Below are 27674 nucleotides of genomic sequence, written 5' to 3' on the forward strand. Positions count from 1 at the left end.
GGGGAGCCACCACCAGCAGCCTCACCACCACCAGCATGCGCAGGCATATGATGGCCAAGCACCCCAAAAGGTGGGAAGAAGGCCGTTCACCGCCTCCGGTTTGCACCGCTGCCTCTCCCCCTGTGCCCCAACCTGCCACTGAGATCCAACCGCCGCTCTGAGGACACAGGCACTACCGTCTCCTGGCCTGCACCCACACCCTCACCTCCGCTGTCCTCGGCCCCATCCAGCAATGTCTGTCAGCGCAGCGTCCAGCCGTCGCTAGCGCAAGTGTTTGAGCGCAAGCGCAAGTACGCCGCCACGCACCCGCACGCTCAAGCGTTAAACGTGCACATAGCCAAATTTATCAGCCTGGAGATGCTGCCGTATAGGGTTGTGGAAACGGAGTCCTTCAAAAGTATGATGGCGGCGGCGGCCCCGCGCTACTCAGTTCCCAGTCGCCACTACTTTTCCCGATGTGCCATCCCAGCCCTGCACGACCACGTCTCCTGCAACATTGTACGCGCCCTCACCAACACGGTTACTGCCAAGGTCCACTTAACAACGGACACGTGGACAAGCACAGGCGGGCAGGGCCACTATATCTCCCTGACGGCACATTGGGTGAATTTAGTGGAGGCTGGGACAGAGTCAGAGCCTGGGACCGCTCACGTCCTACCCACCCCCAGAATTGCGGGCCACAGCTCGGTGGTGGTATCTGCGGCGGTGTATGCTTCCTCCACTAAACCACACTCCTCCTCCTCCTCCAACGCAACCTCTGTCTCGCAATCAAGATGTGTCAGCAGCAGCAGCACGTCGGCAGCAGTCGGTGTCGAGCGTCGTGGCAGCACAGCGGTGGGCAAGCGTCAGCAGGCCGTGCTGAAACTACTCAGCTTAGGAGATAGGAGGCACACGGCCCACGAACTGCTGCAGGGTCTGACAGAGCAGACCGACCGCTGGCTTGCGCCGCTGAGCCTCCAACCGGGCATGGTCGTGTGTGACAACGGCCGTAACCTGGTGGCGGCTCTGCAGCTCGGCAGCCTCACGCACGTGCCATGCCTGGCCCACGTCTTTAATTTGGTGGTTCAGCGCTTTCTGAAAAGCTACCCACGCTTGTCAGACCTGCTGGGAAAGGTGCGCCGGCTCTGCGCACATTTCCGCAAGTCCCACATGGACGCTGCCACGCTGCGCACCCTGCAACATCGGTTTAATCTGCCAGTGCACCGACTGCTGTGCGACGTGCCCACACGGTGGAACTCTATGCTCCACATGTTGGCCAGGCTCTATGAGCAGCGTAGAGCTATAGTGGAATACCAACTCCAACATGGGCGGCGCAGTGGGAGTCAGCCTCCTCAATTATTTTCAGAAGAGTGGGCCTGGTTGGCAGACATCTGCCAGGTCCTTCGAAACTTTGAGGAGTCTACCCAGGTGGTGAGCGGCGATGCTGCAATCATTAGCGTCACCATTCCTCTTTTATGCCTCTTGAGAAGTTCCCTGCAAAGCATAAAGGCAGACGCTTTGCACTTGGAAACAGAGCCGGGGGAAGACAGTATGTCACTGGATAGTCAGAGCACCCTCCTGTCTATATCTCAGCGCGGTGAGGAGGAGGAGGAAGATGAGGAGGAGGGGGAAGACACAGCTTGGCCCACTGGTGAGGGTACACATGCTGCTGGGCTGTCATCCTTTCAGCGTGTATGGCCTGAGGAGGAGGAGGAGGAGGAGGAGGAGGATCCTGAAATTGATCTTCCTAGTGAGGACAGCCATGTGTTGCGTACAGGTACCCTGGCACACATGGCTGACTTCATGTTAGGATGCCTTTCTCGTGACCCTCACGTTACACGCATTCTGGCCACTACGGATTACTGGGTGTACACACTGCTCGACCCACGGTATAAGGAGAACCTTTCGACTCTCATACCCGAAGAGGAAAGGGGTTCGAGTGTGTTGCTATACCACAGGACCCTGGCGGACAAACTGATGGTAAAATTCCCATCCGACAGCGCTAGTGGCCGAAGGCGCAGTTCCGAGGGCCAGGTAGCAGGGGAGGCGCGGAGATCAGGCAGCATGTACAGCACAGGCAGGCCAACACTCTTTAAGGCCCTTGACAGCTTTATGGCTCCCCAGCAAGACTGTGTCACCGCTCCCCGGAGCTCCGGCGGGAGCACTGTAAAAGGATGGTGAGGGAGTACGTAGCCGATCGCACGACCGTCCTCCGTGACGCCTCTGCCCCCTACAACTACTGGGTGTCGAAGCTGGACACGTGGCCTGAACTCGCGCTGTATGCCCTGGAGGTGCTTGCTTGTCCTGCGGCTAGCGTCTTGTCAGAGAGGGTGTTTAGTGCGGCTGGGGGAATCATCACAGATAAGCGTACCCGCCTGTCAACCGACAGTGCCGACAGGCTAACACTCATCAAGATGAACAAAGGCTGGATTTCGCCAGACTTCTGTTCTCCACCAGCGGACAGCAGCGATACGTAAGCAATACGTAGGCTGCACCCGCGGATGGAAGCTACGTTCTGTATCCCCATCAAAAACGTGGACCTTTTCGCTTCATCAATCTGTGTATAATATTCCTCCTCCTCCTCCTGCTCCTCCTCCTGAAACCTCACGTAATCACGCTGAACGGGCAATTTTTCTTAGGCCCACAAGGCTCAGTCATATAATTTTTCTAAACAATTTTTATACGTTTCAATGCTCATTAAAGCGTTGAAACTTTCACCTCCACCAATTTTTATTTTAACTGGGCTGCCTCCAGGCCTAGTTACCAATTAAGCCACATTAACCAAAGCGATTAATGGGTTTCACCTGCCCTCTTGGTTGGCCATAGCCAATTTTTCTGATGTACATTAGTACTGTTGATACAGCAATTTTTGTGGGCCCTCGCCTACAGTGTAATCAAAGAAATTTTTAGCCCACCTGCATTACAGCTGACGTTACATCCGCTGTGTTGGGCAATGCAATGGGATATTTTTATGTACCGCCGGTGGCTTCCTGGCACCCACCCATGCTGTGGGTCCACAGGGAGTTGTAACTGCATGTGTCCACTTCTAAAGAACCCCAGTCTGACTGGGGCATGCAGTGTGGGCCGAAGCCCACCTGCATTAAACATCACATTATTACCTCAGCTGTGATGGGCAATGCAATGGGATATATTTATGTACTGCCGGTGGGTTCCAGGGAGCCACCCATGCTGTGGGTGCACAGGGAGTTGTAACTACATGTGTTCACTTCTAAAGAACCCCAGTCTGACTGGGGCATGCAGTGTGGGCCGAAGCCCACCTGCATTAAACATGACATTACTACCTCAGCTGTGTTGGGCAATGCAATGGGATATTTTTATGTACCGCCGGTGGGTTCCAGGGAGCCACCCATGCTGTGGGTGCACAGGGAGTTGTAACTACATGTGTCCACTTCTAAAGAACCCCAGTCTGACTGGGGCATGCAGTGTGGGCCGAAGCCCACCTGCATTAAACATGACATTACTACCTCAGCTGTGTTGGGCAATGCAATGGGATATTTTTATGTACCGCCGGTGGGTTCCAGGGAGCCACCCATGCTGTGGGTCCACAGGGAGTTGTAAATGCATCTGTTTCTACTTCTAAAGAACCCCAGTCTGACTGGGGCATGCAGTGTGGGCCGAAGCCCACCTGCATTAAACATGACATTACTACCTCAGCTGTGTTGGGCAATGCAATGGGATATTTTTATGTACCGCCGGTGGGTTCCAGGGAGCCACCCATGCTGTGGGTGCACACGGAATTCCCATTGCGGAGTTGTACCTGCCTGTGACTTTATATAAAAAACCGCGGTCTGACTGGGGCATGCAGACACCTTGACAGAATGAATAGTGTGTGGCACATAGGTTCCCCATTGCTATGCCCACGTGTGCAGCTCCAGATGGAGGTGGCACAGGATTGGATTTCTCATTGCTTCTGTACAGCATTGTGGGCTATCGCCCCGCCCCTTTTAGAGTAGGTTGCTGCCTAGCCGTGCCAACCCTCTGCAGTGTGTGCCTGCTTTTCCTGTGGCAGACGCACTTATAAATAGACATGAGGGTGGCGTGGCATGAGGGCAGCTGAAGGCTGGGCAGGGACAGTTTGGTGTGCGCTGTGGACACTGGGTCGGGGCGGGGGGGGGGGGGGGTTGGGCAGCATGTAACCCAGGAGAAGTGGCAGCGGAGTGTCATGCAGGCAGTGATTGTGCTTTGTTGGAGGTAGTGTGGTGCTTAGCTAAGGTATGCATTGCTAATGAGGGCTTTTCAGAAGTAAAAATTGTTGGGAGGGGGGGCCCACTCTTGCCGCTATTGTGGCTTAATAGTGGGACCTGGGAACTTGAGATGCAGCCCAACATGTAGCCCCTCGCCTGCCCTATCCGTTTCTGTGTCGTTCCCATCACTTTCTTGAATTGCCCAGATTTTCACAAACGAAAACCTTAGCGAGCATCGGCGATATACAAAAATGCTCGGGTCGCCCATTGACTTCAATGGGGTTCGTTACTCGAAACGAACCCTCGAGCATTGCGAAAAGTTCGTCTCGAGTAACGAGCACCCGAGCATTTTGGTGCTCGCTCATCTCTAGGTACAACCAAAGGGGCTAAATGAACAACTTACATTCAATTGTTTCCTATGATATGAAAAATCAACCCGACTTGGTTAAAGGACAAAATCCAATGACCAGAAATGATTTACAAATGCCATAAAGAGGGAGACATCTAAAAAGGAAAATTAGTATAAAGGAAGATCGCTGTAATTAAAAAACATCTACTTACCTGCATGAAAAATATATGCACATATATATACACACAATATAATTCTTAAGGAATAATAGATGAGTCTGGCCTTTTACTAATATAGTATGCTTCTGATAAATAGTCTGACACACAAAATAAATAACAAATTAGATATGTATTCTTTATTGGTATGAAATCTAATACAACTTCTATTTGCCATTTGTGTCTTTAAATACTATCTAAGTCAAGATATCGAATCACTAATAATTGACTAATTATTCAAAGAAGCCAACCCCCTCCTCTTATTCCTGTCACTCTATCAGATTGTGCCGATACATCCCGCCTCCTGAATCAATGCGGTAGAGGCTATGTGGGCCTATTGCGACGGAGTAGCGTCATCACGTTGATGACGTCATCACGCCGCCACGTCCTTTCGACTCCACGGCATCCCGGCGTAAAAACGTCATCACGCCGTGGACGTCACAACGCCGTGACATTCGAGCGGCCCCCTGCGGCGTAGCTGCTTCATCACGTTGATAGGGGAAACGCGATGGAGCGACGTCATCACGTTGATGATGCAAGCACGCCGCTGCGCGACCAGCGCCCCCTTCCCATCCAATTACACCATGCTCAGAGGGATCACGCCCATAATAGGAGGATCCCAAACGGCAACATGGCACAACAGACGACCTTAGTATGATGCGGTCTCCCGATCGGCTACCGGTAGGAGGAATCGATAAACAGGATGAATTGATTCCTCCCTACAACATGCAGTTTTAGTAATCTATCACCTTCTACATCACATAAATAGAGCTTGATCGTATGTAAGTTAAACCTAGGTCTGCCCCTGAGGCGACATTATTGGTCAGAAAATATGGATACACCCCTAAGGGGAGGAGAAAGCTTGCTTTATAAGGGAAGATACTTCCACAGCACTCAGATAGCCCTGACCTACCATCAAGGCCAGAGGCGCTACCGCTCTCACTCTAGATCAGAAAAATGCATATCAGCAATAGGCAGTACCATTAAGAAAGCAATAGCAATCAGCCCTGCATTAGCCTTTGCTGGGGAACTCCTAGTCTATACCCGTTATCTCTATACGAAATTGCGGCTGATTGCATATTGCTCAAACTATCAAGATCTGAATTACATAGAGAAGCTGCCTGTCCACCACAGACCACTATCTCTCTCTAAAAAATAATATAAAATATATAGATCTCAGATTTGTACTATATAGAGAGATTACCTATACATCAAAGGTTGTTCTCTCTTGTAAATATACAAATCTCGGATATGAAAAAGAACATCTTACCGTAGTAGATCTATATTATACAGAGAGGCTGTCTGATCATCATAGACTGCTCTCTCAGAAAAATATATAGATCTCAGATCTATTCCATATAGAGAGACCACCTAAACATCAAAGGTTGTCCTCTCATCAGAATATACAAATCCTATATTAGGAAAGAATTATTATACTATATTGCCTCTGACAGAGTAACGCATCAGTCCAAATTGAGCAAATAAAACTCTGGGATAGGCATCAAATTGTAACTAAAGCTACAATAATACTCAATTAATCTCCTGATGACCCGCTTAAACTAGCGGCGAAACGCGTCGAGATTAAAAAAATACTAAAATCGGAGCCTATGGATGCTATAATCGAGACTATAAAACAAATAGTAAACACTATCTATTGAGTAAATGCGTGATCATACAGCCAATCAATAGCCATTGGAAAGAATCTGGGTTTCTCTCAATACCAATGAAACTGTATGACACTACATTTTTTGATACAAAGAGGTTATGAGCCCCTATACATTTGAACCTTACTTGGAGTAAGAATTATATATTTGCACTGCCAAGATAAAGGGTGCACACTCTTTGTATTCGCAAACCTTCCCTCTTATAATACTGAAAAAAGATGTAAGTTAGATGCTGTGACACCTGAATCCAGTATAATGATAGTGATCAATCTTTATTATAAGATAAAAAATATGGGAAGAGATGCGTAAGAAATAAATTTGATTCCACCCTGACCTGAGTTCTATGATATAGCGACAGCTACTGTATTATCGTATAAATACATATTATACAGTGCCCTCTCTGAATATAAGAAGGGTACGATAAAATCAATAAAGTAGCTATAGTCGCTTACCTTTGATCAAGGTTAATATACCTCTGGCAATCTAGAGGGTTATTTGTAGTGCTCTGTTTTGTTCTACTGTGTTTTTAAAGCTATCTAATAAAAGGAATTGATTTTAATTTATGTCTAAACTGTGAAGGGCTTTGACAAATAAATTAGTCTTTTTTCTGCCTCTATGACTATACAAAATACTAGAAAGGAAACAATCCCAGAACCGCTGCAAAACTTTCCATATTAAGGCCTTAGTCAGACGGGCGTTTTTTCGCGCGATTTGCGCATGCGCATGTGATTCGCGCATATATAGAACCAATGGTTCGCTATGGTATCGGTCACATGTCCGCTTTTTATGCGGATATGCGATAAATTATAGGACACAACGATTCGCAGATCGCGCCTATCTACGTTCGGCGTTTTATGTGCGCACCAAAATCATTTTTTTCGCCGGTCAGTCTAAGTTTCATGCGCATTTTGATGCGCACGGCGATTTTTCTCCGGTCAGACGGGCGTTTTGCTGCGACGATTAACGCGGCTAGGTGCAGATTTTTCCCGCGATGTTTCGCCCCCGGTCACGCGTTTTGCGCATGCAACATGCGATGCGCAAATCGCGCGAAAAAACGCCCGTCTGACTAAGGCCTTAGGGCGAAGTCAGATGGGCGTTTTTTTTTTGCATGCGGCTATGTGTGCAAAAAAGCACGTCTGACAGAACCATTGATTCCCTATGATATGTTCACATGTCCGTCTTTTATAGACGCAAAATATTTGCACCTGCAAAAAAAGGACATGCGTGCAGCGGCAAGGTCTGTGTTGCGCATAACGATTCCCCACGGGGACTCCCCTCATCACTGAACACCGTGACAGCACTGTCACAGTATTCAGTGACAAGGGTACTCCCCGCAGGGATAAAGGAATTCCCTGCCACAGCTGTGGCAGAGGATCGCGATGTTCTCCCATTGCTTTCAATGGAGCCGGCCCCATTGAAAGCAATGGGCTGTAGGCAACACCCGCAGTGATTTTCGGGGAAGGGCTTGAAATATAAGACCTTCCCTGAAAATCACCCTAACTTGTATAAAAAAAAATTAGATACTCACCTCTCCGCCACTGTTGAGGCTCCAGCACGTCTCGACGCTTGGCTTCCCGGCACTGCTCTGAAGCTCTATCAGCAGATGGGGATTTAAAAATCCCACCTCCTGAAAGGGCTGTGCCTGATTGGCTGAGTGCTTAGCCATTCATTGAATGACATCTGAGCGCTGCCTGTGATTGGTCACAGCGCTCAGCCATTCAATGAATTCAATGAATCAGCCAATCAGACACAGCCCTTTCAGAATGCATGGATTTTTAAATCCCCACCTGCTGAAAGAGCTTCAGAACACTGCCTGGATTGCACAGACAAGATGCGCTGGAGTCCCGACAGCGGCGGAGAAGTGAGTATATATATTTTTTATTTTTTACACGAGCTAGGGATGATTTTCAGGGAACGGCTTATATTTCAAGCCCTTCCCCGAAAATCACTGTGGGGGTTGCATGCATCCCATTAAAAGCAATGGGCACAGAGCCATGGTCATGCGCATTTTACTAATGCATGGAATGCTTTTTTTTGTGCACCTAGGTACGCAAAAAAAACTCGCTCGTCTGACTGAGCCCTTAAAGGGGTTGTCCCGCGCCGAAACTGTTTTTTTTTTTTTTCAACAGCCCCCCTGTTCAGCGCGAGACAAACCCGATGCAGGGACCTAAAAAAAAATCCGCACAGTGCTTACCTGAATCCCCGCGCTCCGGTGACTTCTTACTTACCGGCTGAAGATGGCCGCCGGGATCTTCTCCCTCGGTGGACCGCAGGGCTTCTGTGCGGTCCATTGCCGATTCCAGCCTCCTGATTGGCTGGAATCGGCACGTGACGGGGCGGAGCTACACGGAGCCGCTCTCCGGCACGAGCGGCCCCATTGAGAAAAGAAGAAGACCAGACTGCGCAAGCGCGTCTAATCCGGCGATTAGACGCTGAAAATTAGACGGCACCATGGAGACGAGGACGCTAGCAACGGAACAGGTAAGTGAATAACTTCTGATAACTTCTGTATGGCTCATAATTAATGCACAATGTACATTACAAAGTGCATTAATATGGCCATACAGAAGTGTATAACCCCACTTGCTTTCGCGGGACAACATTTGTCATCTGGAAATCAGCAAGTAATATTTAGGAATTTTATCATAACGTTATATTACAGCTTGTCATCTCATAAAGTGATGGCATATTGCTAGGATATGCAATCAGTTACCTAACTGTGGGTTCCAACTACTGGGACCTCCACCGATCCTAAGAATGAAGGGGCCACACAGCAGTGCTGCAGCTCCTTCACTGTCTTTCTCTCCATAGTGGTGATCCCATTAACCTGCTATGCAAGGAACTGCAGCTCTGTTCCATTGAAGAGAAGGGCATACAGCAGTAACAGAGTGCTAATGTAGTGCTGCAACACCTTCATTCTTCAGTGATATGCCATCATTTCATTGTTAATCATATGCCATCACTTTACGAGACGGAAAACCCATTTACGCTACCTTGTTTTGGACCGTCCTCTATTACCTAAAGCCAAAAACTACATACACCATAGCTCTTGGCATTGGATAACTGCTTTGTCTTATTGAAAATTGGAAAGATCTGGATACCTAATAATTTCAAGGGTTGTTCTGTCATTCATCAGTTCTCCAGCAGTCCCCACAGCTGGGTTGACTTGGGATTCCCAGAATCAAGACTCCCTGTGATCAGATTCTAATCAGAACACTTCAATATTAGAAGAAAGAAACTAACTAAAACCATAAACTGAACAAGTCTGTTTCTTTCCTATTTGTTGGATGCATTTTAAGCTACCGTAGTAAAGTACACACTCATATACATATGACTTGATGCAACTATCGTATATATGCTGTATGGTCACTCTATTAGCGCCCCCAATTATTGACATGCTGGATCGCCTTAAGAAATGCAGGTGTGGAAATCGTTCCACAGGAATATTGGCCCATGTGTACAGGTTTGCTTCTTGCAGTTGCCACAAAAAGAGAAGGATATTGACATGCTCTGAACAGTTGATAGGAAGGGTTCATTGATTCATGCTGCTTGTGCCAAATTCTGACCTTCCATCAGCATGATGCAACGGAAATCTTGATTCGTTGGATTCATCTGATCAGGCAATATTTTTTCACTGCTCAGTGATCCAATTTTTGCACTCTTTTGCCCACTGAGGACTTGCCTTTCTGTTTCTCTTAGACAGCACTGTTGTTATAGTCCATCCGTGCTAAGGAACAACGAATTGTATGTTTGGACACATTAGTTCGACCACCGGCATTGTATTGAGCTGCAATTTTCTTGACTGTGCATTGCCTGTTCATTAGAACTATTCCCGACATCCTCCTCTGACCTCTTTCTTCGATGAGTTGTTTATATCCACTGGATCACCTTTCACTGGATGTTTTTCTTCGATTACACCATTCTCAGTATACTCTTCACACCGCTGCATGAGAAAATCCCACAGGGCTGGAGTGTATGAAATATTGGCCTACGCTAGTCTAGCACAGATGACCAGGGCTTGTTGGAAGTTACTCAGGTCATTGAATTTTCCCATTCTGATGTGGTTTCCCACTGAAACTGTTTTATGGAAAACCTACACCCTTAATTTTCTGCTACACTAATTTCTTTACAGGGAATTTCCAATAGTGAAAGTATTAGTAACAGAGTGCTCCTCGCCCCCCCCTTCCCTATACAGTATATATGTAGATCAAGGACCAGCAGAAGTATATGCATAGTGGCACACCTCAATTTTTGGATTCGTACATCATGGATCACATTAATTAAGTAGTGATAATTTCCAACTTAACAACATTTAGACTGACTTATTTTGCAAAGGTTTCTTTAATTGAACTCTGCTACACGAAATGCAGCAGATGCAAAATTAATAATTTCAGCAAAGTTTGAGAATGGCAGCAACTCTAAAAATATGGACTTAATTGCCTCATCCACTTCTAATCAATTACATATCTTCTTCAGAAGATGCCACATACACTAGAAAAACTGCTTGACAGGCTATAAACATTTTTCCATTTCTGAAAATCCTTGTTGTCAACTGTAGAATTTCCTGTTTCTGGAAAGTTTCGGTACGTTCCATAACTTCCTCTTGGCTCAATATCCAGTAGTGTCCATAACATGTTTTGCTTACGTTTCCAAGGAAGAGAAAACAAATTTGAGGTTCACATGATCCAAACTCAGCTGCCAAGCTGCAGTCTGGAGGGGCTGTGTTGGATGTCAACAATGGGAAACATATGGCTTATATCAAATGGCAGAGTGTTGGAGGTCTGAGGCATCCTTGTCATGGGCATTTCATCACAGCTCATTGTAAGAATCAGGATGGTAGCTATAGGAGTGCAGATGTAACAGTCAAACACAAACCCTGAACCCCTATGTCACGTAAGAAGATACCAGTACTATAAACTTCACATGGTTTGAAGACTTTGCATTAGGGCCCAGAATGTTTTAAGGGTGATAAGAGATGGCACAAATGCTCTCCCTTATTTACCTTAAAGAGTACCTGCAATTTCACGCTGGATGCCTCCTTCTGCCAGCTGAAAACAGCCCCATATAGTGGTTATATAGTGGCCATAGGAGTATGAGCACTCCAGCATTAATGCACATTAACATGTAGCTGACCATGTCAATTAAACTTGATTTATATTTCTATTGAGCCTAGACTATACTTATTCCACCCATGAAGAGAATTAGTCTATACACATGCCCAATGTCTGTGCCACCATGTATAACATTCTTTCCAATCCAAGAAAAGACTAGCTTTAGAGATGAGCGACTATACTCGCTAAGGCACATTACTCGAGCGAGTATCTCCCCGCTCGTCTCTAAAGATTCGGGGGCCGGCAGTGGCAGGGGAGAGCGGGGAGGAATGGAGGGGAGATCTCTCTCTCCCTCTCTCCCCCCCCCCCCGCTCCCCTCTGCTCCCCGCCGCAACTCACCTGTCACCCGTGCCGGCCCCTGAATCTTTAGAGACGTGCGGGAGGATACTCGGCTAAGGCACTACTCGCTCGAGTAATGTGCCTTAGCGAGTATACTCGCTCATCTCTAACTAGCTTCTTTTTTATGCACTTAAGCAACTTCGACCTGAATGACCAATGGCCAATACTACCTTGAAAACCCTTACCAACTTGTATAATTTCAAGATTTATACATCAAATTCACTATGCAAATATTAGTAGATTTGATAGTATTATTAGAAAGTGTAAAGATAAAGCAATATCGTATATTCAATTGAGAATGTTTACAGAAGCCAGGATAACAGATGGTGTGCAGATGAACGTAGAAAAAGTCTGGCACCCGCCACAACCTTCCAAGTAAAGATGTTTTTGACAAGTAAATAGTGGATCAAATCTTCTTTAATGAAAGGTCATATGCAGAATAAAATAAAACACGTTTTTAGGTGAATAGTCTCTTCTTCAGTCAACTGGATGAAAGACTGGCAATTGGTATGAAAAGGGATCAAACAAATGTGTGTATGTGTGTATGTGGGGAGGAGTATACAGAAGAAAACAAAGGGGGAAAATGAACATGTAAACAAAAAATTAACATGAAAGCAAAATTAAAAATAACAGACACAGAACAAAAATAGGAATTCGGATAAAGACCAGACTTGTAGTAGGCATGGAAAACTAGTGACATGAATGTATGTATAAGAGTTCTATATAATCCTAAAATAATAAGCCAATAGTGAAACAATCATAAAATGTTAAACCCACAGATAAAAGAAGTATTGATACAAAGTAACAGAATGAAACAAAAATGGTATTCTGCAGTGATAATTAATATTTAAAGGGGGATGATACAAGAGAGTATAAGAGAGGAGTAGGAGTTAAAAGGCAGACCAACTACTGATGGCTTATTGAGGACAGGTCATCAATAGTTTAGTTTGAAAAAAACCCTTTAACCATGATATTTAGATACAAAGATGGGGCAGCATACTTTATGAGAAGTCTAGTAATGAATCAGGCTGGGGGTCTTGGGAACAAACAACTCAAGTTGAAGATTAGGGTCACTTTATCATATTTATTTGAAAGATCTATTGATGAAGTGAAGAGTGCCTCCCCAAGTCCACTGCTGCTGCTCTCACCTTCAAATTCTTGGAGGCTATTCTGTTGGATATTATCACTGTAAGTTGTCTGCTTTTTGGAGCATCAGCCATGAGTGTCTTTGCTCAATGGGTAACCCACAGGTGACTGCTCTCTCTTGGTGCAGGCCCTATGACCAGGCCCACTATCTCTATTAGGACCTGGAGTCCAGAACCTGTGATGCAGTGCCCCAGGCATCTGCTGGTCCTTAAGGTAAAGACTTATCTTTGCTCCCCTCAGCACTCCTGGGGGCCATCTCACTGCGTCAGCCCAGTGACTCAGACATCCTGGCTTGCCCAGGCCCCCTAACCAAAGACCTTCCAGCCCAGAGGCCTTTTTTCTCATTAGCATCCACACATTTATTACTAGTCCTGGGAATAGGTAATAAATGTTCTTAGTGGGAATACTCCTTTAATATCACACTAGTATTAATAAATATGCTACAGAAACTCATTTTGCAGCTTTGCTGATTTTTAGCTCTTTTGTGAAGAAAAAAAAAACATTCAAAATCTGTGCATTAAAAAAAATGCAACTTAAAAAGTATAAAATCAGTGAAACTCCATAAAAGGCAACAAAATGACTCGTATAGTCTAAACATACATCACTCATATTGTAGCAACAAACCAGTTGTGTAACAGGGAGAGATCCTCCGAGTCTTGGCTCCAAGAGGCCTGGTTTCTCGAACACATTTAGGGATTAAAATGTTAGCAAATTGTTTATGTTCCCGATAGCTCCACTATTAGTAACATTGTGGTTTTAGGTTTAATTTGTATTTACAGCAACAATAATGTTGTAAGAGTTAGAAGACCTGTAATGTGCATGCTATAAACTGTTTACGCAGCTCCCCCAGAGCATGTTGTCGTCAAGCTTAATAACTTAAAGGGAAATTCTACCCAAAAAGTAAACAAAAACAAGTTTACCTTTAAATAATTAGTGTAAAATGGAAGAGTAACAGTGAAATCCTCGCATATTTATAGCATGTGCTACTTTATTAACATTAAAATTCCTGCTCATTCTTCAGGGTGGCCTAATATTACCCTGTTTTTTGTGCTATCTGGTCAACTTCTAATAATTCCTGGTGTCCAATACTCCCACACATATTTTCTATGCCCTGTCAGATACAGCCATTAACAGACACAGGACCTGCTGTTCTGTATGTGACGATGGGGAGCCATGGCTGCCAGTCACATACAGTGCAGGCTTTTCCTTCCAGCAATACCTAAATTATGTTTCCAAAATGGTAACTTAAGCCGAAACCCAGAAGAGTTTGGAAGATCATTTGGTCAATTCTATAATAACCTATATACTAAAGAGCGCTTTCTTGGTTAGGCAGAAGTTACTCCATTAAAATGTCCTGGCTCCCAAACATTTTATATCTCTTTCGCACATTGCCTATTCCAATCCCAGTGGTGGGTTTAAAACGTCTACAATCCAAGCTTTTGACCTTTTACTGTCAAACAAGTCCAGATGCATTCAACAATCTACCCTATACGCACCTCGTTGTGCAGGAGGCCTTGGAGTTCTGAACATCCTAAAATACTACCACGCAGCCCAATTAGCAAAATAAACCTCTATATTCTCCCCACATGACAATCCCCAATGGGTATCGATTGAGGCCCAGGTAGTTACCCCCACAATCACTCGAAGGCGTTTTTTGACACAGAATGGAATACAAACAAGCAATTATGAGCCCTACCTTATCTTCTTCCCTGGCACTATAGGATAGACTGTCGAAAAGATATAACCTGATTTACAGACACCTCCCTATATCCAGTCTGTTTGATAATTTTGCATATCCCCCCTGGTATGAACAAAACTGGATGATGGATAGCCAGAGACCTCACCAGAATAGCTGATTTTGTCGATAGACTAGGCTTTAGACAATATATATATTTTCATGCTGTCCACTCTATTCCAAACTCAGAGATTTTTCACCTTCAGCAAATCAAGCACTATGTATTATCTACAGGCGCACTTTGGCTGATTTGTCTGTTTTTGGAAAGTCTTTGCAACACTAATACCAGAGGCCTTGGAATCATTGCCAAACTATATTCAAACTTTACTACGCCCACGGATAAACTCCCCTACATGAGGAAATGGGAAAGGGAATTGGGTGAAGACATATCGATTACGGATTGGCATAAAATCGCTGTATTAACCCCAAAACTCTCCATTAATGTATCAATCACTGAGGCTGGCTATAAACTCATAATGCGATATACATAATTCCCATGACTATTGGGTCAATTACCCACCCAACTTGATTGCTAACGATACAAAGATGAGTTTTGTGAAGGTTTTTGCTACCCATGAGCAAAGGAAATGGAGCAACCATGTTTTTTTCAAGGGTCCCATAGTAGCGATATTGCTCTCTTTCTATGTTATGAATGCCCTTGGCTCATGGCTTTTACAAACTGGTCGGACAAGACAAAAAGTGAGTAGGCTTTATCACATTGCTGATGTGTAATGCTGGAAAACTATACAAACAGAAAGCAGGGTGAAAACTAATTTAAATTTAAAATACGACAAATGCAGGAAGTGAAAATAGTTTACATCAACAAATTCTCAACATGCCTTCCTTTTGCTGCAACGCAACGCTGTGCATGAAATATGCATTGGTGTCTAGCAGCAACGAATTCATCCAGCATCAATTTTGCCCCTTATTCTTTGATGCAGGGTGATGATGTCATTCACAGGTCTAGCATCTCCTTCAGCTTCCCCAAACATAAAACTCAAGTGGGGAATAAGGCAGGGGTGTCCACTCTTCTCTTGGCAATCAAGCCCCTCCCTGGCTGGTTTGATAAGGCAACCACATGATATCGTTTGATTGCAGTATGGAGGAATTGAAGAATATTTCTCACTATATGCAGATGATCTGTTGCATAAGAGAGATACAAGTAGATCACTGAGTCCTATCATGTCCATTTTTGATACATTTGATAAGATGTCAGGTCTTACTATTAACTAGGGGAAATCTGTAATTCTTGCTTTAGATCCCTTGCCAGTGGACTATTCATTGGAACATATGCAATTATAAATAGTGAAGGAATTCAAGAGTGGTGGTATTTTTTTAAGACCCAAGAGTATATTTCTTCCAATTTACTTCCATTGGTACAAAGGATCGAAGATAAGGTTAAGGTCTGGAATCGTCTGGCATTGTTCATAATTGGCAGGGGAAATCGTATTAAAATTGTGTGTTGATGCCACAACTCCTCTACATTTTTCAAAACTCTGGTTTGGATTCCATCGCAATATTTTTTTAGACTTCATCCGATATTTAGGAGTTTATTATGGGATTAGAAATCTGCTAGAATTAAATTGGAGAACCTTCAATGAAATAAACGGTCTGGAGGGCTGGCAATTCAAAATGTTTGGATTAATTTTTTGGTGTCTTAACCCTTTGCAATCCAATTTCGGATTTAGGGTTTCCTAGGGGGCTTTCACTTTCTGCCATTATACAATGGTGCCGTTTGCTGGCTAGAGCCAGTACTGCAGTATGTGACATGCTGGAGAGGCACCCAACAACAGAGCGGCCAGTAATATACAGTAAGAATACTCTGCTGGACGTCTTCCGACATCGGAGCCGTACAGCCTTCAATCAGAATGTCTTCAGACGTCAGACAGTGGATTGGAAAGGGTTAATTGCAACAGCTGAAGGGGTGGGGAGAAAGAAATGGGACGGGGTAATGATACATTCTATGTATATTATGCTTGTCTAATTTGCCAATGTTCATTTCACTTATGTTGCATGTTCCAATTTTATGCATGAGAAGGAATGAAATGCAACAATTAAACATCAACCTACTGGGAATCGATGAACTTCACTGGACAGGGAATGGATACTTTACCAGCGGCGATTTCACAATTTTTCTACTCAGGAAATAAAAAACATCTGAAGGAATGGTATCAAAAAGATTAGTGAAGCTTTCCATGGTTTCCATGTCTTAAGAATCATGACCATCCGCATCAACGGAAAACCTCATATTCGTAATACAAATTTTTTCCCCTACCACTGATGCAGCAGATGAACAAATCAAAAAATTTTATGCTCATGTGTAAGAAACCCTGCAGCAAATCCCCCAAAAAGACATAGTTTACGTCATTGGCGATTTCAATTTAAAATTGACGCAGAAGAAGAAACACCAATAGTAAAGAAATTCGGCTTTAGGAGAACGAAATGCTGTCAGTGACCGACTTTTCCAATTTTGTCAAGAAAACCGATCAACAATTATTAACACATTGTTTGCACAGCCAAAATGTTGCCTGTAGAACTCAACGTCTCCTAACAGAGTTCACTGCAATCCAATTGATTATATCTTGTGGAATCTAAAAGTGGAAAAAGTTCAGTTCTAGCAGCAAAAACATTCCTTTATTATGGATCTGATAATACCTTTGAAAATGAGTTAGATGAACTATGGGAGGAAATGAAAAGCATTACAATCAATGCAGTAAATGAAAATATACCATGCAAAAAAGCAACAAGAAAAACAACCTGGATACTAGCAGCTAAATCACCATTCGATGAGAAGCAAAAAGTACTGGGAACAGGGACAATTACCAGTAGCTAATGCCCAGTTTTAGTGCAAAGCCTGAAAGACAAAGAACTGTTTTGGAATGCATGCTGCATGGAATTAGAAGAAGCAAACAAAAAAGGACACACCAGAGAGCTCTTCACTCATGTGAAAAATGGCTTGTACTCCTTTTGCATTGCCAATGCAGCCTCAATTTTTCATCAGACTGGCAAGGAATTACATGATCCTGAATAAATAAAGCATAGATAGGAGGAATATACAGAAGAACTGTACACAAATGATCACGGAAAGCATCAACTTCAAAGAGAAGAACTAAGAGAATTAGAATCTGATATCCTAGAGGATGCAGTTGAGTGGGCACTGAATTAGCTACCAAATCGGAAAGACCCTAGAATTGATTGCATAACTGCTGAGCTGCTCAAGCCCTGCCAATCTAGATACGAACAGCACTCTGTCGCAAGATTTGGGAAACCAAATCGTAGCCAAAAGACTGGCCAAGGTCAGTTTTCATGTCACTTCCCAAAAAAGGCGACCCAAAAGAATGCTCAAACTACAGCACGATAGCCCTACTATGGCATGCAAGCAAAGTTGTACAGAAGATTATACAAAAATGCATAGATGAACAAGAAGTCCCTGATATACAAGCCAGTTTTTGCAAAGGAAGAGGAATAAGAGACCAGATTGCAAATCTCCGATGGATTATGGTTTAGGCCTGTGAATACCAGAAGGAAGTGTACATATGTTTTATGAATTACAGCAAAGCCTTTTGATTGCATTGTACATTACAAGATGTGCCCATGCCTAAGACAAATGTGGTCCCAGTTATTATATGCAAACCAAGAGGCTATGGTGAGGACCTCCAATGGTAACACTAAATGTTTCAGAATTGGGAAAGGCGTACGCCAAGGCTGCATCTTATCTGCTGCATTGTGCAACCTGTATGCAGAGGCAATTTTGAGGCAATACAATTTAGATTAATCCAACATTTGAGTCAAGATCGGTGGAAGATATCTCAGATATTCAGATGATACAACTTTGCTGGCAGAAAGACAGGAAGATCTTGAACAACTGATACTAAAAGTTAAAGAAGGAAGTGAAAAAGCAGGCCTACGCTTGAATATCAAAAAAACTAAAATCTTGACAACAGCAAGGAAAAATCTAAATCAACAATTTCTCACAGCTGATTTATTAGAGTGAGTCAACTCACCATGCCACAGCAGCTCAGTCTCTTTAGGAGATGAGTTCCTGATTGGTTAGCCCTTCTTTAAATATTCCTGACTTCTGCAATATTTTGCTGGTTATGCTGTAAGCTATGTGCATTTAAATCCAGTATTCCTTGAATACTGCTAGGATCTTATGTATAGTCTAGCTCTGTTCTTTATTGGTCTGGTTTTGTTTCTGTGGTTATTTCTAGTCCAGGTCTTGCTTCTTAGCCTTGTAGTTTTTTTTTTGTGTGTGTGTATCTTTATTTTCCTTCTTAGTTTAACTCTGCTTGATTTGTTTGTTTGTTTTTGTCTCTGAATCTTAGTTCCCTTTCACCAGTTGTCAGAGTCACTATTTCCAATAGGGTTTCCATTGGGGATGTCTTTAGAGATTCTCGGGTAAAGCAGTGTCTGCTGTTATGGCCAGTTTCAGAGATAGATTAGAGGAAGACTTTGAAAAATGTAGAGTTGAGGTCAGTTATTGTCAGTTTGCTATTATCCACTCTATTATTGGATTATTATTGGTTTGTGCCATCATCTGATTAACATCGCCATTCTGTTTCTTTCATATATTTATGAGTGCCTATCCTTGTTTTTTTGTTACCTACTAGTGTTGATATGTGCTTTATACTATGCTTTTTTGACTATCCTGCTGTTACACATAACTTGGCCCAAATGTAAGTCTTCGGGGTATTTAGGTACTGGGAGTTCTGTCTTCTTGCGTCTAGCCGATCTCATTACAGCATTAATTTCCATTGCAATACGAAAGGGCAGAATAATTCAAAACTACTAATATCCTCGCCTCTTTTAAATTGTAAACTCTAATAGCAAAGGGTCTCCATACCTTTATCTCATTGTTAGACTGTGCCTTGTGAAAGTGTGATGGCAGGAAAATGGCATAGTTCAACTACCATTAAAATAATCTATGTAATGATAGACAAACAGCCCCAACATTGCCACTATTCCATCACAAATGGCCCCAACATTGCCCACTTTTCCATTACAAATGGCCCCAACATTGCCACTACTCCATGACAAATGGCCCCAACATTGCCACTTTTCCATCACAAATGGCCCCAACATTGCCACTTTTCCATCACAAATGGCCCCAACATTGCCCACTTTTCCATCACGATGCCATCCATCCTTATTGTCTTGTTGTTTTTACCTAACAGATTAGTAGCCAACAGCGTGTGAGTTGTTGATGTTTCTTGTCCATCAAATATTATAAGCACATGAGGTTTCCACAGAACATTGAATTCTATTTATTAAACATCTTAAATCATTGCGCAATAAATTAAAAAAAATGTTATGAAATTCTTCTCCATTAATCAAAATCCGTTCCATCTGCTCCAAAAAAGTGTTCAAGGAAAAGCAGCTGAAATTACTCAATATTGTATTTTCTCCTACTTCCTGAGAAGTTTCTTAAAAAAAAGCAGTAAGGTATATGATGATAAGTTGGAAAGGCAGCATCTAGAAGAATGATTTACACACGAAAGTATACAGTACTAGAGATCCATCTCCAAAACAGAAGTGGCACGCACAGCCAACATGTTCTGGCAACATCATCCTTAGCTTTTGAAGAAAAGTTGAAATGAAATCTGACAAATTTGTTCTACATGGAAGTCTATTTTCCAGAGGTGCAGCTTAAAGGCAACTTCTCTCCAGTATTTAGCAAAGTAAACCAACAACAGCACTGCCACTGTGAAGTACAGGTCTTTCCCACACTGCTTTTGGTATTTCTGGTGGTGAAAGCATACCTGAATAATTGAAGTTTGAAAATTGCCCTTGCCGTATGTAAAATATGCAGAGCGGTCCAGTGGGCATGCCAGACCAACTCCGCTAGCTGCCCAGTTTTCCCAGAAGCCTGCCCCTCTCTACTCCTTTGACATGGATGAAGCCAAATGCGTCATCCAAGCACTGCTGCGAAGCCTCGCGCCTGCACCTTGAGCTTGACTCCAGTGAATGGGCAAATAGGGACATCGATTCTGCCCATAAATCGGATAGTTTATTCGCGCAGACACCGGGGGCCGAGCTCATGGCTACCGCAAGACTTTGCAGCAGTGCATCATTGATGCATTTGGTGTCATCCACACAAAAGGAGGTGAGAGGAGCAGGCTTTTGTGAAAACCCGGCAGCTACCAGAGTCGGTCCGGCGCACCTACCGGACTGCACTGCCTATTTTATATATAGTGCAGGAAATTTTCAAACCGAAATTATTCATGTATGCTTTCACCAATAGCAATAGCAAAAGCTGAACTAGATGGACGTTGTCTTCATTCGGCCTAGCTTACTATGTTACTATGTTAGTGTGGGAAAGACTTGTACTTCATAATACCAGCGCTATTGTTGGTTTACTTTGCTAAATACTCGCAACAGGTTACCTTTAAAGCTCCTGGGTCTCCAAAGCCATACCTAGTGTTATGATCTGCAGGAATGCTCCTGCTGTTTTGTCATCTCCTGGCTACTAGTTTGTTGTTGGGGCAGTCGCAATGCAACTGTCTCACAGCTGATTTATTAGAGTGGGTTAGCTGACCACACTGCTGAAAATCAGGATCATTCAAAGAGGATTTTCTGATTGTTAAAATCTTTTTAAATATTCCTTGCTTCTGCAATAGGGTGCTGGTTATAGTGTCTGTCAGGGTCTGTGTTTCAGATAACGTTTGCATTAGGGATGATATCTTCAGGAATACTCAGGAAACAGTATCTGGTGTTATGGTCAGCACCAGGGATAGACTAGGGAAAGGCTTAGGGTAAGCTAGAGTTAGGGTGAATTATTGTCAGTTTTTTAAATCATGTGTTCGCTATCACCCATCTGCTCTATTATCTGACCACCGTCACCCGTTTTTGCCATTACCATTGTGTTCTAGTCATCTACTGGTGAGTTCCTATATATTTGCTACCTACTAGTGTTGATACATGCTTCATATTATTACTCATTTGACACACTAGTTATTACATAATTCGGCCTACCTGTACGACCTGGGGGTAGCTGACTACTTGGAGACACCATTAGTACCTGCTGTAGGTGAAGTCCAGTTCTGCCCTCTTGTGTCTAGCCAGCAACATTACACCTAGGCTCTATACTTAACTACTTATGACTTCACATTCCCTTTATGCAATAACCATAGTGATGTTACAAGGCTTTCCAAAGGGTCAGGCATTGATTTACAGTGTAACCGCCTATTGGTGGCAGTAGAGACCACAGTTCCCTTCCTTCTGGGGGAGGGCTATGTTGCATACGTTTTCCTAGGGAGTATTGCCCTTAAGACTCACTACCAGTTGGATATTTGCACAGGAAATTATTATTACCATCAGAATGTGTCAGTGGTGGTGAGCTGTGGTAGTGGGGGGAATTGGTGGTAGGTTTGGATGCTGGAGGGTAAGGGTTCCTAAGGATAATGACCACATAAAAGTTAATGCTTCATATGATGGACACATACTGTTGTTGGAAAGTGTCAGCTTGCAATGACGGGACACTTTGTACAATAGTCAGTGAACGCTATCTTAATGGGGCTTTTTAGCTACATTGAGTTCTCCAGGAGAACATGCTGCATATGTAGTAAGAAAACTTTTAGATTAGTAATGTTTGTTACACGCCTGTAACCTCTTCTTCTGGTCTAGATGCATTTTACAAGAATGTACAAAAATATCTGTGAACATTTCCTTTTGCCATGGTTTCACTCTAGTCTCTCCTGCCAAACATGAGGTGTAAGATTTATTTTGGGCACAAAGATATAATTTGAGAACCTTTTTATAAAATTTGCATGGATCTCGTGCCCAGCAGTTTGTGTGTTTAGTAGATTCTGATTACACTTATGCTCAGCTTTGATCAGAGCAAATAATGTACAGTACATGATGCCATCACCTCAATGACCCTCACTATCCTCTTAATGACCCGCAATACGTCTTTTGCAGTGATCATTTAGGGCAGATACATTCCAGAAATAATTGCTTTTGAAGTACTATGACTAGAGATGACCGAGTATATTCGCTAAAGGCAATTGCTCGAGCGAGCATTGCCTTTACCGAGTACCTGCCTGCTCGAGATGGAAGGTTCGGGTGCCGGCAGCGGGCACGGAGCTGCAGGGGAGAGCGGGGCGGAACGGAGGGGAGATCTCTCTCTCCCTCTCTACCCCCCGCTCCCTCCTGCTGACTGCCGCTACTCACAGCTCCCCTGCGCCGGCACCCGAACCTTCCGTCTCAAGCGGGGGAGATACTCGCTAAAGGCAATGCTCGCTTGAGCAATTGCCTTTAGCGAGTATACTCGCTCATCTCTAACTATGACCATCACATGAGCAGCAGTAGGCAATCAAAGCAGCCTGTCTTACACTACTGATGCCCTAACAATGCACAGTATGCACCAGATAGTCAAAGAAGCAGTACGGCCATCTTGGTTTGTCAAGAACTGGAGGGTCGTTTGAACTAGAAACAATTTTAGGGTACTCTGAATTTTTACTTAACCTACAGACTGTTAGTAGCTTTATGTAGATGAAATTTAGGAAAATTAGTCAATATTAATGGTCTTCAATCTTTACTATTAGGGTTGCTGCCCACGAACACATTACAGTTCTGCCAGTCCCAAGTTTACTGAGCCATAAGGTGGTAATGCTATCCTATAAAGGTTTCTGTACTCAAAGCCATGACTGTATAGAGTTAATTTTGTATGCATGCATGCAGTGCGAATTAAAAAGTTGTACCATGCTTCATTCGATATGGTGCATATTTCCCCATAGTCAATGGCGATTAAAACGTCCTATTCATGTACATGGATCATGTAACACTTCCATATAGTTATAGTGTGTGTACTGTTTTTTTCTGTTCAAACTATCAGCTAGAAAGCAGAAAAAACTTTTAAACTGAAACTACACTTATACAGAACGCCATATGGAAATATATGTGGTCGGACATACTTTCCATACAGACCTTCACAAGTGCAGATTGTGCATCCATATAAAGAGTTGATTGGTACCAATTGTTTTTATACAGTCATGTGCATGGGGCCTTACTGTTTATTAGAAGATGCTATATACTGATCCTACCTTAATTGGAGAGTACCACTTTCGAGAAGAGTTTGGCCTGTCATAGCTGGTGTTGAGAATCTTTGGAGAGGGAAACTCATACTCTTGCTCTGGCATCTTCACTTTGGCGTTCTTGGCTTTCTCTAACTTAGCTCCTTCTTCTGTGGAACCTCTTTCTCCCCAACGTACCTAAAAAAATTGAATAAAAAGTTTTAGCGACCACCAAAGACACTACATTTTGGGTTCACAAATTGATACCAATCTTTGATCACAGAGCATTAGAGTATTGCCAGTATTGCAGGGCTATGTATACTGTAGTTAGAGAGGGGACGTAGTTGTAGCATTGTCACTACGCAGAACTTGGGTGCTGGGTATGAATGTGACCAAGGACAACATGTGCAAGGAGTTTGTATGTTCTCCTTATGTTTGAGTGGATTTCTTCCCAAAGTTTAAAGCTAAGAACATGTCATTGGCTTTTATGAATTTGGCTGTAGTGTATGCATGTGTCTGACTCAAGGATATTAGATTGTAAACCCCATCGGGGAAAGTGACAGATTTGAATAGTGACTTTCTTGGTACCATAGAAGCAATAGGAAATTGACAAATAATAAGTAGGGGGGCTACACCTACAAGTAGAACAAAAAGAAGGTTCATGAACAAATGATAAGTACTTATGGAGTGGTAACATAAATGAGTCTAACCATAGTAACATATTACTGGGTATTGCAGAAGCTGAGATGTAGTCATCATAACTCAGTGGTTAGCGCTGGGGTTCTGGGTTCAAGTCTGACCAAGCACAACATCTGCATGGAGTTTGCATGCTCTCCCCGTATTTGTATGAGTTTCTTCTGGGAACTCTGGTTTACTCCAACACTCCAAAAACATACTTATAAGTGAATTTAGATTGTGAGACCCAATAAGAACAAAAACCCTATGATGTACAGGGCTGCAAAATATGTATGAGCTATATAAATGAAGTACATAAATAATGCCCAGAGGTATACGAAGCCAATTTATAAATTATTATTACAAGCCTATTAAAAATCTGATGCTCATAGCCTTGCAAGTAGAGACCTTTAATATAGAAGACATGCATGTATAATCCCCACTGCTAAAGGCAAATGTACCTTGTAAATATATGCGGTGAGTGAAAATAATGTAAGAAATGAATGTAGACTATGTGGAATATTTCCCACGATATAATCACATGGCTTTGTCTAACTAAAAGTTAAGATTTTCAAAAAGCATTGGTTGGCATGGGTGTATTCCATAATTTAAAGTTGAGGATATTAAAGAACCAAAGTTTTTCAAAGGCAGAGGAATGCTCAGAAGTTATCTTCCAGTTCTAGATACTCCCACGGGTCAAGAAATATCAAAGTGGAGTAAGACGCCATGGCACAGGGTTCCTAATTCCCATTTGTAGAATACGCCCTTATTTTAGTGCCAGAAGGTTATTCGGTGCAGATCATCCATGGGAATATTATGGGGGTACTCACTTTGCTAAAACGTTAATAGAATTTCTATGCAATCAAATGTATTAAATTACATTCTTAGCGATTAGTCCCGCGATAAAATGCAAACAAAACTTTACCTTAGACCAATGTCTAGACTAGGGGTGTCAAACTCATTTACACCGAGGGTCACATCAGACTTATGGTTGCCTTGAAAGAGCTGATTGTAATTGTATAGTAAAGGCTCGTTCACATAAGCATATTTGTGCAGCGTATCACATGTGCAAATAGTGAATTAGCTGGCGCAAATACGCAGAGAGAATACAGAGGAGACCTTTGTATTCACTGCATATTTGCGCACCATTTCAATGAGCCTGTGTTCTTTTTTGCATGCGCAACTTGCCACGAGTGTAAGCGGCTTTTACAACCGTATTTAATGACTACAATGTGCTTACGCCTGTGTGAACGAGCCATAATAGTGACCCCCATAGTGGCCTCAGTAGTAATAATAACCCTCATAGTGGCTGCAGTAGTAACAGTGCCCCCATAGTGGCCCCAGTAGTAGAAGTGTCCACAGTAGTAACAGTGTCCCCTATATTGGCCCCAGTACTAACAGTGCCCCCCATAGTAGTCCCAGGGATGCTGCCCAGCCAGAGGCCAATAGCAGCCCCCCTATTCACCTCTGGTCGGGCAGCATCCCTACAAGATTTACATTTACACGGCCTGTAGGCCGGGCGTGGTACCTGCTGCTGCGTCTGCCATCGCTGACCTCTCACCTCAGCGCAGAGTTCCGCGGTCACAGGCCCTGCATTGCACCCCTGCTGGACAAATATTGTAGACATGGCGAGTAGAATTCCAGATAGCACCCGTCAGGATACACAGGGTCAGAGCGGTTGGCGCTCGCAATTGCAAGTGCAACTTTCATTGAAATCAATGCCAGCTGTACTTGTAATTGCAGGCTTGGGTACCATTGATTTTAATGAGAGCTGCGCCTGCAATTATCAGTGTTGGCCACTACATAGAGGTCAGAGAAGCGCTTCCACTCTGACCCCGGTGTATCCCAGCAGGTGCTGAATGGGTAACCCCTTTAAGGCTTAATGAACGTCTGTCGGGCCACATAAAATGAGGTGGCGACCAGATTCGGACCGTCGGCCTTGTGTTTGACATGTACGCTCTTGAGTCTACACTAAAGATGCATTGTCTACCAAAACACTGACAGTTAAAGATGAAGAGCATAGTTTTTAGTTTAATAGTCATCTACAAATACACATTGTTGCAAAAGCAGCAGAAAGTATATACAGATGGAAGAAGGGGTGTTTTACCTCCATTCTTTTGATTCCTCCAACTCCTCGACCTCCATAATAAGATGCATCCACCGTAGGCCACTTCTTTTTAGGCAATCCATCATCTTCCTCCTCCTGTGAAAAAGAACAGGACTTATTATATGTCAGAGATAAAAACACTTAAATAGGCATTCTAGGAGGTCACGCAATATATTATAACAGGATAATGTGCAAACATTGTTTAGGCACTGTTCACACACTTCTATAAACTGGTATGTGCCAACACTGCTTGGCATAGATCTGGACACTGAGACTATACAAGGATGAAAATGAACATATACAGGGATACATACATTTTTTACAATGGGAGTCTTAGATGCAATGACATAGCTATAGGGGTCAAAGCCTATCATGGACCCAAAGCCATGGGTGTCCACAGGTCCTTCTACCAAATCAAACTCTTAGATCAAACCCTTAGCTGTATGTAAGTTTTTGGTACATAGGTTATAGATGACATGCATTCTGAACATACACACCAAATAGTGTGGACAGAGCCTGAGATATCCAGGTCACCAATAGAAAAGATTCCAAAGGCAACCCGTTTAATTGTAGGAATCCTACACAAACATACTGTATGTGAGGGCTTAAAGACATGCAAATGTTTTTGCCCCGTTATGCAGTCGTGATTATCATGGCCACATAACCGGCTAAAACAAAACCATTGATTTCCATGGCTTCATTTTCACTATCGGGATTCTTGCCCGGTAATTGTACAGACGAGAAAAGATAGGATTTGCCCTATCTTTTCTGCATGTCGTATTGAGTACGCGAAGGAAAAATCGGGCAGGACCTTTTTTTTCAAACTCCTATGCTATGGAATGGAGGTTGAATGTCCAAAGGAAAAAAAAACCTGATTGATGCACAACTATGCTCCATAGCAGTGCACATAGTTGCGCATACGGCTGTCTGAAACCACCCTGAGACATAGAAGATGCAAAGTGGCGGCTCCAGGTCGTCTATGTCTATGCAGTGGATTTGTAGTTCTGTAGGAGGAAAGTACATCTCACACTGCTATCAAGATATGTTAAAATAATGAATTAGCACAGAATGTTGGTGATAAAAGACGGACATTGCTGAAGTGATATATAAATGACCTAGTTATTGCAGAAAGTATTTC

The 27674-nt window shown here is 43.4% G+C and overlaps 1 protein-coding gene across 1 annotated transcript in view; it reads right to left on the reverse strand.

Annotated features, from left to right (window-relative positions):
- ANTXR1 (ANTXR cell adhesion molecule 1) overlaps nucleotides 1–27674 on the reverse strand; it is a 222201-nt gene that overhangs the window by 65489 nt on the left and 129038 nt on the right. The window contains exons 15-16 of the mRNA XM_066593054.1: nucleotides 26537–26632; nucleotides 23785–23952 (exon numbers count right to left, since the gene is read on the reverse strand). Coding sequence (XP_066449151.1) covers nucleotides 23785–23952; nucleotides 26537–26632 — 264 coding nt within the window. The remainder of the gene's footprint in view (nucleotides 1–23784; nucleotides 23953–26536; nucleotides 26633–27674) is intronic.

Source organism: Eleutherodactylus coqui, chromosome 2, assembly GCF_035609145.1.
Source record: "Eleutherodactylus coqui strain aEleCoq1 chromosome 2, aEleCoq1.hap1, whole genome shotgun sequence".
Lineage (NCBI taxonomy): Eukaryota > Metazoa > Chordata > Amphibia > Anura > Eleutherodactylidae > Eleutherodactylus > Eleutherodactylus coqui.